The sequence below is a fragment of the Onthophagus taurus genome, chromosome 10, assembly GCF_036711975.1.
Source record: "Onthophagus taurus isolate NC chromosome 10, IU_Otau_3.0, whole genome shotgun sequence".
NCBI lineage: Eukaryota > Metazoa > Arthropoda > Insecta > Coleoptera > Scarabaeidae > Onthophagus > Onthophagus taurus.
The window spans coordinates 11,979,494-11,997,906 of NC_091975.1; the positions used below are offsets into that span (position 1 = coordinate 11,979,494).

General features: G+C 28.7%; 2 protein-coding genes across 3 annotated transcripts in view; both read right to left on the reverse strand.

Annotated features, from left to right (window-relative positions):
- The window catches only part of LOC111416040 (gamma-tubulin complex component 6), a 35,849-nt gene extending 34,196 nt beyond the window's left edge, over positions 1-1,653 (reverse strand). Inside the window, exons 1-2 of the mRNA XM_071199388.1 lie at positions 1,375-1,653; positions 558-1,322 (exon numbers count right to left, since the gene is read on the reverse strand). Of these exons, the coding sequence (XP_071055489.1) occupies positions 558-1,322; positions 1,375-1,534 (925 nt within the window). The 5' untranslated portion in view covers positions 1,535-1,653. The remainder of the gene's footprint in view (positions 1-557; positions 1,323-1,374) is intronic.
- A 2,845-nt stretch (positions 1,654-4,498) lies between these two features.
- LOC111416042 (julius seizure) overlaps positions 4,499-18,413 on the reverse strand; it is a 55,154-nt gene continuing 41,239 nt past the window's right edge. The window contains exons 3-5 of one of the 2 annotated variants that reach the window (XM_023047986.2): positions 12,787-12,927; positions 12,443-12,730; positions 4,499-4,882 (exon numbers count right to left, since the gene is read on the reverse strand). In XM_023047986.2, the coding sequence (XP_022903754.1) occupies positions 4,725-4,882; positions 12,443-12,730; positions 12,787-12,927 (587 nt within the window). In that variant the 3' untranslated portion in view covers positions 4,499-4,724. Of the gene's footprint in view, positions 4,898-12,442; positions 12,731-12,786; positions 12,928-18,413 lie in introns of both variants that reach the window. The other variant, XM_023047985.2, reaches the window with a different exon arrangement.

An 18,413-nucleotide genomic window follows, 5' to 3' on the forward strand; every position in this document is an offset into this window, starting at 1 on the left:
AAGTTTTTCGAAAAAATTGTTTTAATAAAAGCTTTTTATAATTTCATTTGGAACAAATTTAGTTTAAAAAATTTTTTGATTCGATCAATAATTAGAAAGATAACCTCAAAAAACGATTTTTTATACCAGTGTGGAGCCCCATCTGGTGGAGATATCGCAAAATTTAATTAAAACAAATCATTTTAAATTATATTTTAAACAGATATTATTCGAAACATTTTTTGATTAAAACAATTTTATGGCACATTTTAAAATGAGTCATTTCGGATCATTTTGAGTTAATTGTTATAAATGAAGTTTTTTGAAAAAATTGTTTTAATAAAAGCTTTTAATAATCTCATTTGGAACAAATTTTGTTTAAAAAATTTTTTGATTCCATCAATAATTAGAAAGTTATGCTTTATAGTATTTGGGACACCCTGTACATAAATAATATCAATATAAAACCTCATTTTTTAGACAAACCTCACATAATAGATAAAAAAAAACAATATTATTTCTGAAATAAGCCCCAAAAACGACATAAAAATCATTTAAACAATTATTTAATTACTCACCAAGTAATAATCTGAGATGTTTTATGAAGCTCTCCCGTTTTACGACTTTATTAGCTCCAATTGAGTCGAAATTTAGCTTTAATTTGGCTTCTTTCCCCCGAATAAATTCATGAAACAAATTAATAACCTCCAAAGACGAATCTGTTAAGAAATCTTTCTCTTTCTCTGGGCAGGGGTTCCCCAAACTCTCCCAAGTCCTATGTTTAGTATAAACAGTCTTTGAAACTAACTCCCAAATCTCTGTTGGGTCCTCAAATTTACTTTTAATCGAATCCTCCTCCCCAATTTGATCCACTTCATCATTTCTCTCTAAATCTTTGAATAAAGAGCAACTTGAACTCCTAATTTGTGACCTCATACAAGCCTCACAATTAAAATTTCTTTTATCACAACACTTTGAGGGTGGTGGGTTGAAATAAAAGGATGAATTGTTGTATTTAGCATTGCTACAAATTGGGGGTAGATTTAAATGGAATGAGTGCTTGCTAAAGATTCGATATTTAATGCAACTCTCTCCTGATAATAAACTGAGTGAGGAAATCCCAGATTCTATCTCCGGGGGATTACGAAGTTGGATTAAAAAGAATAAAACCGATTTAACCACATCATCTTTTATAGCACCACTTTTTTCTAAAACATCTAAGTTATTTTGGATCTTTTTGGCGTGTTCAGGTAGTTTGTAGCGATAAACAAGCATGAGTTGCCACGCCAATAAGTTACAAATCGGATCTTTGTTGTCTTCTAAAAGATTTAGTCCAACATAACCTAAAAAAAAAATTTTTTTAATCAATTTATTTTTGGAATGATCAAAACTTACGTGATATTTTCTTCGATAATAAGATCTCGTACGATATCGCCCTTAATTTCTTTATATTTTCCTTATTGGGCTTTTTTCCAGAAGAAATCAACATCCGCTCGCATAATTTTGTGATTAATTCGTAAACGCTACACGAGTGGTTATCCATTATAAACTTCATAATCGCGTTATTTCACTTAACAATAAACTAATTTTTGGTTTAATTCGGCTCTGTTTTTAAATAAATTTAGAATTAAATTAACATAAAACCGGCGTGACAGCTGTCAATTTTTCGAACGACCCAAAAAACAAACGTGAAGTTGGTTTCTTATTATTAAATTTTTGTTGTAAGTAATTATTTATTTATTATATTTGTTGATTCATTATAATTAAATGAAATGAATCGATTTATTAAGTTTTATGGGATTTTGTGAAATTGTAATTATTAATTATGAATTAACCAACTTCATCTCAATCCATCGAAATCTTTTTTTTAATTATTTTAATAAAAAATTAATTTATCAATATTAATGTAATACTTAATTATTGATGAAAATAACAAAATTAAACATTATAATTAAATAAATAATCTTTTTATCCGATTGTGTTACCAACCTAAATCATAATAATAACGAAAAAAACCGTTACGTCAAAAATGACAGTTATAAATTAAAAAATGAAATTTATTTCTTATTTTAAACTAAATTCTTATTATCTTTGATTAAATTAATCCCTATAATGTTTAACAAAAATACTATAAATAATAACAACATTTTGTTTGAGTTAATAACTTTAAAAAAAATTTTAAATTTTTTCATTCATCTCAATCTTTAAAAGATCATATCTCAAAAAGTAATTGAGATATCACGATGATTTATGCACCATTTTGTAGCAAATTTAATCTAAAATATTTTCTTCGTTTCTATAAATTTTGCCCCATCATTGTCTCTTTAGAAGTTATGACATGATCTTAACATCTCGTTCTGTCTTAATACTTTTTCCACGATATCTAGATTTCTAAGCCTCGTAGAGCAAAAATAAAAGGGCGATTTTGTAGAGGATTAAATTTGCTATAACTTTTATTAATACATGATTTCGATGCGGGTTATATTTCTTGATTTATCTGGTATGATCGTAACACCTCGTTTTGCCAAAATCGGATTAATACTTTTTTCTCAATATCTATGTTTCTAAGCCTCGTAGAGCAAAAATAGAAGAGGGCGATTTTGTAGAAGATTAAATTTGCTATAACTTTGATTAATAAATGATTTCGATGCGGGTTATATTTCTTGATTTATCTGGTATGATCGTAACACCTCGTTTTGCCAAAATCGGATTAATACTTTTTTCTCAATATCTATGTTTCTAAGCCTCGTAGAGCAAAAATAGAAGAGGGCGATTTTGTAGAAGATTAAATTTGCTATAACTTTGATTAATAAATGATTTCGATGCGGGTTATATTTCTTGATTTATCTGGTATGATCGTAACACCTCGTTTTGCCAAAATCGGATTAATACTTTTTTCTCAATATCTATGTTTCTAAGCCTCGTAGAGCAAAAATAGAAGAGGGCGATTTTGTAGAAGATTAAATTTGCTATAACTTTGATTAATAAATGATTACGATGCGGGTTATATTTCTTGATTTATCTGGTATGATCGTAACACCTCGTTTTGCCAAAATCGGATTAATACTTTCTTCTCAATATCTATGTTTCTAAGCCTCGTAGAGCAAAAATAGAAGAGGGCGATTTTGTAGAAGATTAAATTTGCTATAACTTTGATTAATACATGATTTCGATGCGGGTTATATTTCTTGATTTATCTGGTATGATCGTAACACCTCGTTTTGCCAAAATCGGATTAATACTTTTTTCTCAATATCTATGTTTCTAAGCCTCGTAGAGCAAAAATAGAAGAGGGCGATTTTGTAGAAGATTAAATTTGCTATAACTTTGATTAATAAATGATTTCGATGCGGGTTATATTTCTTGATTTATCTGGTATGATCGTAACACCTCGTTTTGCCAAAATCGGATTAATACTTTTTTCTCAATATCTATGTTTCTAAGCATCGTAGAGCAAAAATAAAAGAGGGCGATTTTGTAGACGATTAAATTTGCTATAATTTTTATTAATCAAAGATTTCGATGCGGGATATATTTTTTGATTTATGTGGTATGATCGTAACATCTCGTTTTGCCAAAATCGGATTAATACTTTTTCCACAATATCTATGTTTCTAAGCCTCGTAGAGCAAAAATAAAAGAGGGCGATTTTGTAGAGGATTAAATTTGCTATAACTTTTATTAATACATGATTTCGATGCGGGTTATATTTTTTGATTTATCTGGTATGATCCTAAGCAGCATTCAGAATAAAACACACAAACTAAAGATGGACTTTTTATTAATTAAGTACAATATCATATTATGTATAGAATATATCGTGAAAATAGTATGAAAATTGTAGTAGAATATATAAACAGTATCTCGTCAGTTTGTATTTTTTACAAGCTAAGTTAATTACATAACCGCACTCTCTAAGAGACGTGCTTTGCGATGCGAAGCTTTTTTTTCGTTACTAACTTTTTAAATACGTCTCGTAAATTTTTCAAAAGCACTTTAGATTTAGATTTCTCCGTAAAATATCACTACGTCCTCATTGAAAAGCGATTATTATCAATTTCTATTACACTTTTGGTATGAAATGAGCAAGATAGATTTTACACTTTGAGTCCCGTGTTGGAAAAACTTTTTTTTTTCTGATAAGTTTAATTAATAGATATGATTCGTCTGCTCAAGCCAGAAAATTTTCCCAACATTTTCTCCCTTGATCAGCTCGAGAAATTCAAACACGGTTTAATTTAATTTAATTTAATTTAAATTTTTGATATAAAGATATCTATTTTTTAACTTTTATTATTAATTAATTAATTAATAACTTATTGGTAGTATCACAAAATATTCCCAGTATATTTTGAACCACCAATTTATTTATTTATTCATTTTTTTTAACAACTTTATTAAATACTTAATTTAATTCGTTTTAACACAGTTGAAAGCGGCTTATACTAAAAAGATCTTCAATGCTAATCGTGCTAAATTTGTTTTAATACAATATTAGTGCTTTATTATTTCCTTTTTTAATCTTAATTTAATTCAAATTTTGTACGAACTCATTTTGCAGATTTGAAGAGTAAAGAAGTCGTTTTTTGTGATGTGGTGGACAAGATTAAATTATTAATTCTTTTTAAAGTTTAATTTCCCATAAATATGGTCCCTATCATCACGCCTATCGTTAAATATTAGATTATTATTAGAAAATTCATCTAATTAACTTCATATCTATTAATTTCTTGATTGTATGCGATTTAAATCTCTTCGGATCTCTTCTCGACGATGACACTCTCCAAAGTTTGACTTGCCGATGTGGGGAGAGGCATCGAGCTGTTTGGGGGCCCATTCTTGTTGATGGATCTCAACGAACCCACCGAAACGTTACTGGAACCTCTCGAACCCCTTCTGGATCCTAGAAATAAACGCCCTAGGGTCGAAGGGTCAATATGACTTGTTTAGTTGGTGCATAACTGGTTTGTGATGATAAGAAACAACGACAACAACACAAAACAACAACTAAAATAAACGTATACCATTTATTTTTGGAGATGAGATGCGAAATTCAACAAAAAAAACTGTTTGAAGGTAAATTTAGTAAAACACGAGGCGTGTAAGATTTGGATGAATAAATTTAGATATAAAAACGAATTTAGAAACGAAAAAAAAGAGTAAAATTTTTTGATATTGGCCACCGTTTTTGAGATATTTGCTTATAACATCGCTATATTAGCTAATTCAAAAATAACAAACTTTTTGTTTCCTAAGTTGGTAACAATCAATGATAAAAACAAATTTTTTATGGATTATAATTTATGAGGTAATTATCAATGTTTTTCATCTAAACCATTTCACTCCATCACCTTTAGGTCGTAATTTATTACCTATGATTATGTTAGAAATGCAGAATTACGAAAATTCATCACTTTTTGTTTCCTAGGTTGGTAACAATTAATGATAAGGAAAATTTTTTTATGGGTTATAATTTATGAGTTGATTATTAACATTTTTTATCTAAACCTTTTCACTCCAGCACTTTCAGTGTTTAATTTATTACCTATAAGAGTGTCAAAATCGCAAAATTCTTCAATTTTTGTTTCCTAAGTTGGTAACAATTAATGATAAGGAAATTTTTTTTATGGATTATAATTTATGACTTAATTATTAACGTTTTTTATCTAAATCTTTTCTCTCCATCACTTTCAGTTTTTAATTTATTACCTATAAGAGTGTCAAAATCGCAAAATTCTTCAATACTACTTCCCTAGGTTGGTAATAACCAATGACAGGGGCAAATTTCTTATGGATTATAGTTTCTGAGTTGATTATCAATGTTTTTTATCTAAACTATTTCCCTCCATCATCTTTAGGTCGTAACTTATTACCTATGATTATGTTAAAAATGCAGAATTATTAAAATTCATCACTTTTTGTTTCCTAAGTTGGTAATAACTAACGATAAAGAAATTTTTTTATGGATTATAATTTATGAGTTGATTATTAACGTTTTCTATCTAAATCTTTTCCCTCCAACACTTTTAGTTTTTAATTTATTACCTATAAGAGTGTCAAAATCGCAAAATTCTTCAATACTACTTCCTTAGGTTGGTAATAACCAATGACAGGGGCAAATTTCTTATGGATTATAGATTTTGAGTTGATTATCAATGTCTTTCATCTAAACCATTTCACTCCATCATCTCTAGGTCGTAACTTATTACCTATGATTATGTTAAAAATGCAAAATTATGAAAATTCATCACTTTTTGTTTCCTAGATTAGTAACAATTAATGATAAAGACATTTTTATTATGGATTATAATTTATGGCTTAATTATTAACGTTTTTTTATCTAAATCTTTTCCCTCCATCACTTTCAGTTTTTAATTTATTACCTATAAGAGTGTCAAAATCGCAAAATTCTTCAATACTACTCCCCTAGGTTGGTAATAACCTAATAACCAATGACAGGGGCAAATTTCTTATGGATTATAGTTTTTGAATTGATTATCAATGTTTTTCATCTAAACCATTTCACTCCATCATCTTTAGGTGGTAACTTATTACCTATGATTATGTTAAAAATGCAGAATTACGAAAATTCATCACTTTTTGTTTCCTAGGTTGGTAACAATTAATGATAAGGAAAAATTTTGTATGGATTATAATTTATGGCTCAATTATTAACATTTTTTATCTAAATCTTTTCCCTCCATCACTTTCAGTCTTTAATTTATTACCTATAAGTGTGTCAAAATAGCAAAATTCTTCAATACTACTTCCCTAGGTTGGTAATAACCAATGACAGGGGCAAATTTCTTATGGATTATAGCTTTTGAGTTGATTATCAATGTTTTTCATCTAAACTATTTCACTCCATCATCTTCAACCCGTAACTTATTACCTATAGTTATGTTAGAAATGCAGAATTATGAAAATTCAACACTCTTTGTTTCCTAGGTTGGTAATAACTAACGATAAGGAAAATTTTTTTATGGATTATAATTTATGAGTTGATTATTAATATTTTTTATCTAAATCATTTCAATCCATCACTTTCAGTCTTTAATTTATCACCTACCCAGTAAACATGAAACATCTGTGAAACATTTCAATTTTAACGTACAGTGAATTAAATGAAACATCTTAGATCTACGTTTCATATACGTGACAGATACGATTTTTACGAAACGTATCTAAAGATATGTATTAAATACATTTCAGTAGGAATATACAGGGTGTTCATTTCAAAACTTTCCACCTCAATTTCTGTAAATCCGGAAGTTTAAAAAGAAAATCGCTGAAATAGGTAAAGAATAAAACCAAGGGGGACAACTTTTTATGCAAAAATTGACTCACTCACTTCAACCCCCCGCCGCCAGAAACCAACCCCTTAAAAATCTTAAATGGAAAGGGATACCTCATTTTAAAGGTCTTTTAAGGTACTACATGTTAGTACTTATTTTTTTTAAATTGATTTCGAAATTTTTGCGAAAATCTTTGATTTGTATTTCCCGCTTTAATTAATATTAAAAACTTTAATCACCTTCTTAAAAGCAAGAATAAGTAATCTTTTATTATTAATTTATAAAATTAAATTACCATGTTCGTTTTTACAACGACCATTAAACCTTTATTATTTCGGGGCAATCCGAAATCTTTGATATTTAGGTTATTTTGACAATGATATACCTACGCTGGCTAGCTTGCTGGCGTCTGTCAGAGATATTTAGAAAAAACGATTTCTGTTTCATTTTTCTTTTCTTTTAGGTTTATTTGGTTATTACTTAAACAACTTTTAACTGCTTGAAACATTCTATTTTATTTTCAGTTATTTAATTATGTACAAAAACTTTTTGCAGAGAAAATCAACTTAATAATTGTTCAAAGTGTTGTCCGTTATTAGCTAAACAATGGTACAACCGTTGTTCAAAACTACGGCGCACATTTTCAAAAACTTCCCTTTGAATTCCACGGCAAGCTGCAGTAATTCTCTGACGAAGTTCTTCTAAATTTTGAGGTTGAGGGGTAAATACAACAGACTTTAAATGACCCCATAAAAAAAAGTCTAATGGCGTCAAATCTGGTGATCCATCTGTTTGGAAACGTATTATCTAACCACTGTCGTACTGGGAGAACATAGTCTTGTTGAAAATGTAATTCATTCTCATCAAGTAAGGCATTTTTTTCTCTATCCAACTGATTCTCGAGAGCTTCCGTAATTAGTGGATTGATAGTATTTTCTAACATATCCAAGTACACTTCGCCGTTTAAATTTCCATCGATAAACACTGGACATTAACTTTTTCAGGATATTGTGTATGCCCTTCTACAGTCAGATGAGGGTTTTCATTACTCCAATATCTGCAGTTATGTTTATAAGGATGGAATTTGTGAAGTTTTACAACTTTATGAACAGAACCCACGCAATGAAGTATTGGGGTTGATACCGAAATGACCCAACACTTCCAGTTGAGCGGTTTCATTCAAAACTCCCGACTCATTATGTTTTATGTTGGCAACGGACCTAGTCTGAGTGAATTTCTTCGTGAGATTCAGGACGTATGTATGACCTTTCATTAAAAACTGCGGCAGTTCGTCGAGCACATTCATTTTGGGATCCATACATTAATACAATTTCAATCCTTTCCTGCAAACTGTAAACCATTATTGTTGTTTTATTTAAATAACTTTGTTAAGTGGATAACACAAAGTTGTTTAAGTAATAACCAAATAAACTTGTGTTTAGAATTGCACTTTTATTTTATTCTTTTCTCGCACTGCGAGCCTGCCTATAACTAGTTTATAGAAAGAGAAAAATTTCGTCTCTTTTTTTCTTTTTTTGGCCATTCGAGTCAAGAGTAATTTTCATACAGGTTTAATGTAAAATACTTTCAATAAAATTTAGTTTAATTCATAATTATACGTGTTTAGTTTTCTTAAATATTTCCGATTGCTCCGAAATAATAAAGGTTTAATGGTCGTTGTAAAAACGAACATGGTAATTTAATTTTATAAATTAATAATAAAAGATTACTTATTCTTGCTTTTAAGAAGGTGATTAAAGTTTTTAATATTAATTAAAGCTAGGTTTTCGCAAAAAATTCGAAAATGAATCAATCAATTTAAAAAAAATAAATACTAACATGTAGTACTTTAAAAGACCTTTAAAATGAGATATCACTTGACACCCCTTTCCATTTAAGATTTTTAAGGGGTTGGTTTCTGGCGGCGGGAAAATGAACACGCTGTATATGAAATATCATTAAAATATGTAGCAGAAACATTTTATTTGCAACATTTCTTTACAAATGTGTCTGAAACATGCCTGGAACATCTTCATCGCGGTCAGCGTCTTGTCACGTCTTGTTCAATTGTGTGTTTTGTTCTGTTCTCAGTTCGAATCGTTCGAATATTGGTTTAGATCTGTGCAAGTTTTGTTTTTCTCCTGCTATCATATAAAATTATATAGTTATATAGTTTTACGTTCGTGTGATGTGAGATAAGATGGAAAGAAAAAAATTAAAGCTGAATATCTCTAGGAGACATTTTCGTAGATTCATAAACGTTGTCACCTGTATGTTGCAGAAACATTTCAATAGAAACGTTTTAATGAAACATAAGAAGGGCCGGACATTAGCAGTTTCAGGCACGTTTCAACTATGTTTCAGAAATATGTCGAAGAAACATTTCATGTTTCAATACTATGTATCAGAAATGTTTCTGAAACGCAACTTTGTTTACTGGGTATAAGAGTGTCAAAATAGCAAAATTCTTCAATACTACTTCCCTAGGTTGGTAATAACCAGGGTACGGAACTTTTGTAACAAAACAATACGATTTCCTCCCTCCACTCTTTCTCAGCGGCGTTCGTTGAGAAAATCTTGATTAAAAGAACAGCATACTATTCAGTGGGAAATTAAAATTTCAAGTTAACAAAAAATTTTATTAACAAACACTGTTGCGGAAGTAATTCTAAACAAATTTTGTTAACAACATTTTTTGATTAAATCAACATTAAGGATATAACCTCAAAAATATTAATTTTTATGGCATACTATTCAGTGGGAAATTAAAATTTCAAATTAGAAAAAAATTGTATTAACAAAAATTGTTCCTGAAACAATTCTAAACAAACTTTGTCAACAATTTTTTTTGATTTAATCAATAATTAAGGAGATAACCTCAAAATAATAATTTTTCCGTTTTTATACATAATTATACTTAGATGCTTAATTAACAGAGATGTAAAATTTTTTTATTAAGATAATTGATTCAAAATCGAAATTGAAACAAATTTTATTTAAAACATTTTTTGATAAAAACAATAATTATCGAGATAATTAATTTTGATAGCATACTATTCAGAGGGAAATTAAAATTTCAAGTTAGCAAAAATTTTTATTAACAAACACTGTTGCGGAAGTAATTCTAAACAAATTTTGTTAACAACATTTTTTGATTAAATCAACATTAAGGATATAACCTCAAAAATATTAATTTTTATACTATTCAGAGGGAAATTAAAATTTCAAGTTAGCAAAAAATTTTATTAACAAACTTTGTTCCTGAAGTGATTCTAAACAAATTTTGTTAACAACATTTTTTTATTAAATCAATAATAAGGATATAACCTCAAAAATATTAATTTTTGTAGCATACTATTCAGTGGGAAATTAAAATTTCAAGTTAGAAAAAAATTGTTTTAACAAAAATTGTTCCTGACACAATTCTAAACAAACTTGGTCAACAATTTTTTTTGATTTAATCAGTAATTAAGGAGATAACCTCAAAATAATAATTTTTCCGTTTTTATACATAATTATACTAAGATGTTTAATTAATAGAGATGTAATAATTTTTTATTAAGATAATTGATTCAAAATCGAAATTAAAACAAATTTTATTTAAAACATTTTTTGATAAAAACAATAATTATCGAGATAATTAATTTTGATAGCATACTATTCAGAGGGAAATTAAAATTTCAAGTTAGCAAAAAATTTTATTAACAAACACTGTTCCTGAAGTAATTCTAAACAAATTTTGTTAACAACATTTTTTGATTAAATCACCAATAAGGATATATATATATAAAAATCTTAATTTTTGTAGCATACTATTCAGTGGGAAATTAAAATTTCAAGTTAGAAAAAAATTGTGTCAACAAAAATTGTTCCTGAAGTAATTCTAAACAGATTTTGTTAACAACATTTTTTGATTAAATCAACAATAAGGATATAACCTCAAAAATATTAATTTTTATACTATTCAGAGGGAAATTAAAATTTCAAGTTAGCAAAAAATTTTGATAACAAACACTGTTCCTAACGTAATTCTAAACAAATTTTGTTAACAACATTTTTTGATTAAATCAATAATAAGCATATAACCTCAAAAATATTAATTTTTGTAGCATACTATTCAGTGGGAAATTAAAATTTCGAGTTAGAAAGAAATTTTATTAACAAACACTGTTCCTGATGTGAGTCTAAACAAATTTTGTTAACAACATTTTTTGATTAAATCAACAATAAGGATATAACCTCAAAAATATTAATTTTTGAAGCATACTATTCAGTGGGAAATTAAAATTTTAAGTTAAAAAAAAATGGTGTTAACAAAAATTGTTCCTGAAACAGTTCTAAATAAACTTTGTCAACAAATTTTTTTGATTTAATCAATAATTAAGGAGATAACCTCAAAATAATAATTTTTCCGTTTTTATATATAATTATACTTAGATGCTTAATTAATAGAGATGTAAAAAATTTTTATTAAGAAAATTGATTCAAAATGGAAATTGAAAAAAAATTTATTTAAAACATTTTTTGATAAAAACAATAATTATCGAGATAATTAATTTTGATGGCATACTATTCAGAGGGAAATTAAAATTTCAAGTTAGCAAAAAATTTTATTAACAAACAGTGTTCCTAAAGTAATTCTGAACAAATTTTGTTAACAACATTTTTTGATTAAATCAACAATAAGGATATAACCTCAAAAATATTAATTTTATACTATTCAGTGGGAAATTAAAATTTCAAGTTAGCAAAAAATTTTACTAACAAACACTGTTCCTGAAGTAATTCTAAACAAATTTTGTTAATAACATTTTTTGATTTGATCAATAATCTCAAAAAAAAATTTATATATATATTTATATATATTTTTATTGAGAAAATCGTTTTAGAATTTAATTTAGAACAACTTTTGTATGAAAGTTTTGTTACAAAAGTTCCGTCTTATCGATTATAATTTTTGAGTTGATTATTAATATTTTTTCAACTACATCACAAAATAAAAGCTAAAATAAATTTAGTGCTTAATTTTTGCATCAAAACGAGAAATAAAACGTTTTAGAGCGAAATAAAGCGCACCAATCAATACACTCCACTCATAATCGGCGAATTGAAATCCCGCATTAATTGGGAAATTAAATTTCGCCCTAAAACATTTTTAGCCCAATTACCTTGCGAATTTGGCGAAACAGCCCTCACCGAAACCATACTCGGTTGTCGACTAGGTCCTCTCGCGCTGCTTTTAGATCCTCTCCTCTCCAACTTGCTCTCCCTCAACAACGACACGTTCATCAACCTCGGATTGGGCGTGTTAAATATCGTGCGATTCTCTTGCCAGCGAGCTCTGCTAAACAATCTCAACACGACGCAAATCGTGATAAACATCAAAAACATCGCCACCAAAATCCCTATCATTGTCGGATCGACGTATCTTACTGGAGTAACTACGTTCTTTATGGCTAAAAGAATTGTGTTATTATTAAGATGGTGTTGTTGTTTATTTTGTAGTTAAAACCTTGACAGATGTAGGTCCCGTCTTGTTGAAGGATAGCTTGCATTTCGAACATGCAGACGCAAACGCCGTCGCGACATTCCGTTTGGGGTGTCACCTCCTCGCATTGTTCGTTAAATGAGCATGATTCGTTGACTTTGGCCTCTAAAAGGAAAAAAAGACGTGGTTAAATCATATCTTGCATAAAAATGAGTACTTAATGTAGACCCAATACTTCTAACCTGGCGGTTTTGAAAACTCTGCCATATCACTTTCAACCCATAGATGGTTAAATAGATTCAATGGTGGGTGACACTGGGGAATCGGAGCGTGTGAGAAAAAAACTTTTCGGACGAAACTTGTAGCAAATTTGATTCTTACCAATATTGCTCTCTTTTACTTTTGCTCTCAGATGTGTCAACATCGAGAAAAATGCGAAAATATGAAAATTTTAAGAATTCGTTGTATTACTACAAGATAATGGTAGCACTGGGGAATCGGAGCATTTTATAAAAAAACTTTTAAAACAAAAGTTGTAGCAAATTTGATTCTTACCAATATTGCTCTCTTTTACTTTTGCTCTCAGATGCGTCAATATCGAGAAAAATGCGAAAATATGAAAATTTTAAAAATTTGTTGTGTTGCTACCAGATAATGTAGCATTGGGGAATCGGAGCGTTTTATAAAAAAAGTTTTAATACAAAAGTTGTTGCAAATTTCATTCTTAACAATATTGCTCTTTTACACTTTTACTCTCTGATGCATAGAAATCGAAAAAAAATCGAAAAGGTGACAATTAGATGAAATCGTGGTTTTGCATCTTGTTAATAGAGGATGAATAGGAAATTCGGAACGTTTTAGAAAAAAAGTTTTAGTATAAAAGTTGTAGCAAATTTCATTCTTAACAAATTTGCTCTTTTACACTTTTACTCTTTGATGCATAGAAATCGAGAAAAATTCGAAAAGGTGACAATTTGATTAAATCGTGGTTTTACATCTTGTTCGTATAGGATGAATCAGAAATTCGGAACGTTTTAGAAAAAAAGTTTTAATACAAAAGTTGTAGCAAATTTTATTCTTAACAATATTGCTGTTTTACACTTTTACTCTCAGATGCATAGAAATCGAGAAAATTCGAAAAGGTGAAAATTTGATAAAATCGTGGTTTTGCATCTTGTTGGTAGAGGATGAATGAGAAATTTGGAACGTTTTAGAAAAAAAGTTTTAATACAAAAGTTATAGCAAATTTCATTCTTAACAATATTGCTCTTTTACACTTTTACTCTCAGATGCATAGAAATCGAGAAAAATTCGAAAAGATGAAAATTTGATAAAATCGTGGTTTTGCATCTTGTTGGTAGAGGAAAAATGAGAAATTCGGAACGTTTTAGAAAAAAAGTTTTAATACAAAAGTTGTAGCAAATTTCATTCTTAACAATATTGCTCTTTTATACTTTTACTCTCAGATGCATTGAAATCGAGAAAAATTCGAAAAGGTGACAATTAGATGAAATCGTGGTGTTGCATCTTGCTGATAGAGGATGAATGAGAAATTCGGAACGTTTTAGAAAAAATGTTTTAATACAAAAGTTGTAGCAAATTTGATTCTTAACAATATTGCTCTTTTACACTTTTACTCTCAGATGCATAGAAATCTAGAAAAATTCGAAATTATGAAAATTTGATAAAATCGTGGTTTTGCATCTTGTTGGTAGAGGATGAATGAGAAATTTGGAACGTTTTAGAAAAAAAGTTTTAATACAAAAGTTGTAGCAAATTTCATTCTTAACAATATTGCTCTTTTACACTTTTACTCTCAGATGGATAGAAATCGAGAAAAATTTGAAAAGGTGACATTTAGATGAAATCGTGGTTTTGCATCTTGTTCGTAGAGGATGAATGAGAAATTCGGAACGTTTTAGAAAAAAAGTTTTAATACAAAAATTGTAGCAAATTTCATTCTTAACAATACCGCTCTTTTACACTTTTACTCTAAGATGCATAGAAATCGAGAAAAATTCGAAAATTTGACAATTAGATGAAATCGTGGTTTTGCATCTTGTTCGTAGAGGATGAATGAGAAATTCGGAACGTTTTAGAAAAAAAGTTTTAATACAAAAGTTGTAGCAAATTTCATTCTTAACAATATTGCTCTTTTACACTTTTACTCTCAGATGCATAGAAATCGAGACAAATTTGAAAAGGTGACATTTAGGTGAAATCGTGGTTTTGCATCTTGTTCGTAGAGGATGAATGAGAAATTCGGAACGTTTTAGAAAAAAAGTTTTTATACAAAAGTTGTAGTAAATTTTATTTTTAACAATAGTCTCTCTTACACTTTTGCTCCCAGATACATAGATAACGAGAAAAATTCGAAATTGTGAAAATTTGATGAATTTGTTGTTTTTAAATGGTTGATGGTGATATTAAGGAATCGGAGTATGCTACAAAAATACTTTTAAGACAAAAGTTGTTACAAATTTTGTTGTAAACAATATTACTCTCTTGTACTTTTGCTCTCAGACACATAGATATCGAGAAAAATTCGAAAATATGAAATACAGTGTCGCGCGAGGAGACCTATGACATTTCGAAGGGCAAAGTACAATTCCAAGTATCATGTAATATCTAGACATGATCCAATCAACAAATGGACAAATTTAGCTGCATTTGACCAGCATGGATTGTTAAAACAGTTTTGCTGATTGAGACGTTTTGGACTTATGCAAATAAATGTTGTATACTGAGGCAATCAAGTTTAGTTTTTAAAGAGTGACAAAGATGATAGCCGAGGCAGTACAATGAGACGGTTTATACTGAAGTAACTAAGTTTTGTCTTTAATGAGGTCATCGGAAACTACCTATACTATCATAAATGTCTGTTGAACATCGAGGCAACCTAGTTTTATCATTGATGGGCGACTGAGATGGTAGCCGAGCTAATGTAGTAATAGTCCGTTGTTTAAAGATGGTAATATTTTTGAATCGGAGGATGTTACAAAAAAACTTTTGGAACAAAAGTTGTAGCAAATTTTATTCTTAGCAATATTGCTCTCTTGCACTTTTCCTCCCAGATACATAGATATCGAGAAAAATAGGAAAATATGAAAATTTTATGAATTTCGTTGTTTAAAGTAGGTGGTAGTATTTTTGAATCGGAGGAGGTTACAAAAAACTTTTAGAACAAAAGTTGTAGCAAATTTTATTCTTAACAATATAGCTCTCTTGCACTTTTGCTCTCAGATGAATAGATATCGAGAAAAATAGGAAAATATGAAAATTTGATGAATTTCGCTGTTTAAAGTAGGTGATGGTAACATTTTTGAATCGGAGCGTGTTACAAAAAAACTTTTATAACAATAGTTGTAGCAAATTTTATTCTTAACAATATTGCTCTCTTGCACTTTTGCTCTCAGATGAATAGAGATCGAGAAAAATAGGAAAATATGAAAATTTGATGAATTTCGTTGTTTAAAGGAGGTGATGGTAATACTTTTGAATTGGAGCATGTTACAATAAAACTTTTAGAACAAAAGTAGCAAATTTTATTCTTAACAATATTGCTTTCTTGCACTTTTTCTCTCAGACACAGAGATATCGAGAAAAATAGGAAAATATGAAAATTTGATGAATTTCGTTGTTTAAAGTAGGTGATGGTAACATTTTTGAATAGGAGCAAGTTACAAAAAAAATTTTTAGAACAAAAGTTGTAGCAAATTTATTCTTAACAATATTGCTCTCTTGCACTTTTTCTCTCAGACACAGAGATATCGAGAAAAATAGGAAAATATGAAAATTTGATAAATTTCGTTGTTTAAAGTAGGTGATGGTAATATTTTTGAATCGGAGCATGTTACAAAAAAACTTTTAGAACAAAAGTTGTAGCAAATTTTATTCTTAACAATATTGCTCTCTTTCACTTTTGCTCCCAGATGAATAGATATCGAGAAAAATAGGAAAATATGAAAATTTGATGAATTTCGTTGTTTAAAGTAGATGATGGTAATATTTTTGAATCGGAGGATGTTACAAAAAAACTTTTAGAACAAAAGTTGTAGCAAATTTTATTCTTAGCAATATTGCTCTCTTGCACTTTTCCTCCCAGATACATAGATATCGAGAAAAATAGGAAAATATGAAAATTTTCTGAATTTCGTTGTTTAAAGTAGTTGATGGTAGTATTTTTGAATCGGAGGATGTTACAAAAAAACTTTTCGAACAAGAGTTGTAGCAAATTTTATTCTTAACAATAGTCTCTCTTACACTTTTGCTCCCAGATAAATAGATATCGATAAAAATTCGAAATGGTGAAAATTTTATGAATTTGTTGCTTTTTTAAGTTGTTGATGGTGACATTAGGGGATCTGAGCATGTTACAAAAATACTTTTATACTCAAAATACTCAAATATATTTACCATTATGTTAAGGTTTATTACATTAAAATAATACAGTTACAAATACTTTTCAATTCATTCCAAGAGATAGATAGTGCTCAACAATCCAAAAGAGTATCGCAAAACAGGATTTTTTTTCTTCATTTGCATTAACACGGATACTGAAAACTGTCGAATGAACAAATCCGTACGCAAAACTGTTCAACTAGGTTGAATCTAACGAACCGGTCAATTTCAAAGCACTTCCGTTTGCAACAGTGTCAGTACTGCAATTGGCCGAATAGACCGAAAATGTAGAAAAACAAGAAATGCCGGTAAAAAATAATTTCATTTCAGCTTGTTAGTAAAGTTTGTTAATTTGGGTTAGTTATAATCGAAAAAGTTAAAATTAAAAAAAATATATCTTAAATTAAGAGTTAAAATAGCTATGCCTATAATCTCATCTAATTGATAAACTGAGAAGAGGATTCAAACTCGATTTCGCACTTAAAAAAATACATTTAATTGCTGGGGAAGAAATTGATAATTATAAGCACGTGTTTTTAATTATTGGTGTGTAGTATATTTATACTGGCAGGGGATGGAAACAGAAATTAGTCGCAAATATCTATCTTACAAAAAATTGGACAACTTGAAAGAGCAACAAATTCATAAAATTTTCATATTTTCGTATCTATCTCGATATTGACGCATCTAAGAGCAAAAGTACAAGAGAGCAATATTGATAAGAATAAAATTTGCTACAACTTTTGTTCTAAAAGTTTTTTTATCACATGCTCCGATTCAAAAATATTACCATTACCTCGTTAAAACAATAAAATTCATCAAATTTTTAAATTTTCCTATTTTTCTCGATATCTATTCGTCTTAGAGCAAAAGTGCAAGAGAGCAATATTGCTAAGAATAAAATTTGTTACAACTTTTGTTCTAAAAGTTTCTTTATCACATGCTCCGATTCAAAAAGATTACCATTACCTCCGTAAAACAATAAAATTCATCAAATTTTTAAATTTTCCTATTTTTCACGATATCTATTCATCTTAGAGCAAAAGTGCAAGAGAGCAATATTGCTAAGAATAACATTTGCTACAACTTTTGTTCTAAAAGTTTCTTTATCACATGCTGCGATTCAAAAATATTACCATTACCTCGTTAAAACAATAAAAATCATCAAATTTTTAAATTTTCCTATATTTCTGGATATCTATTCATCTTAGAGCAAAAGTGCAAGAGAGCAATATTGCTAAGAATAACAT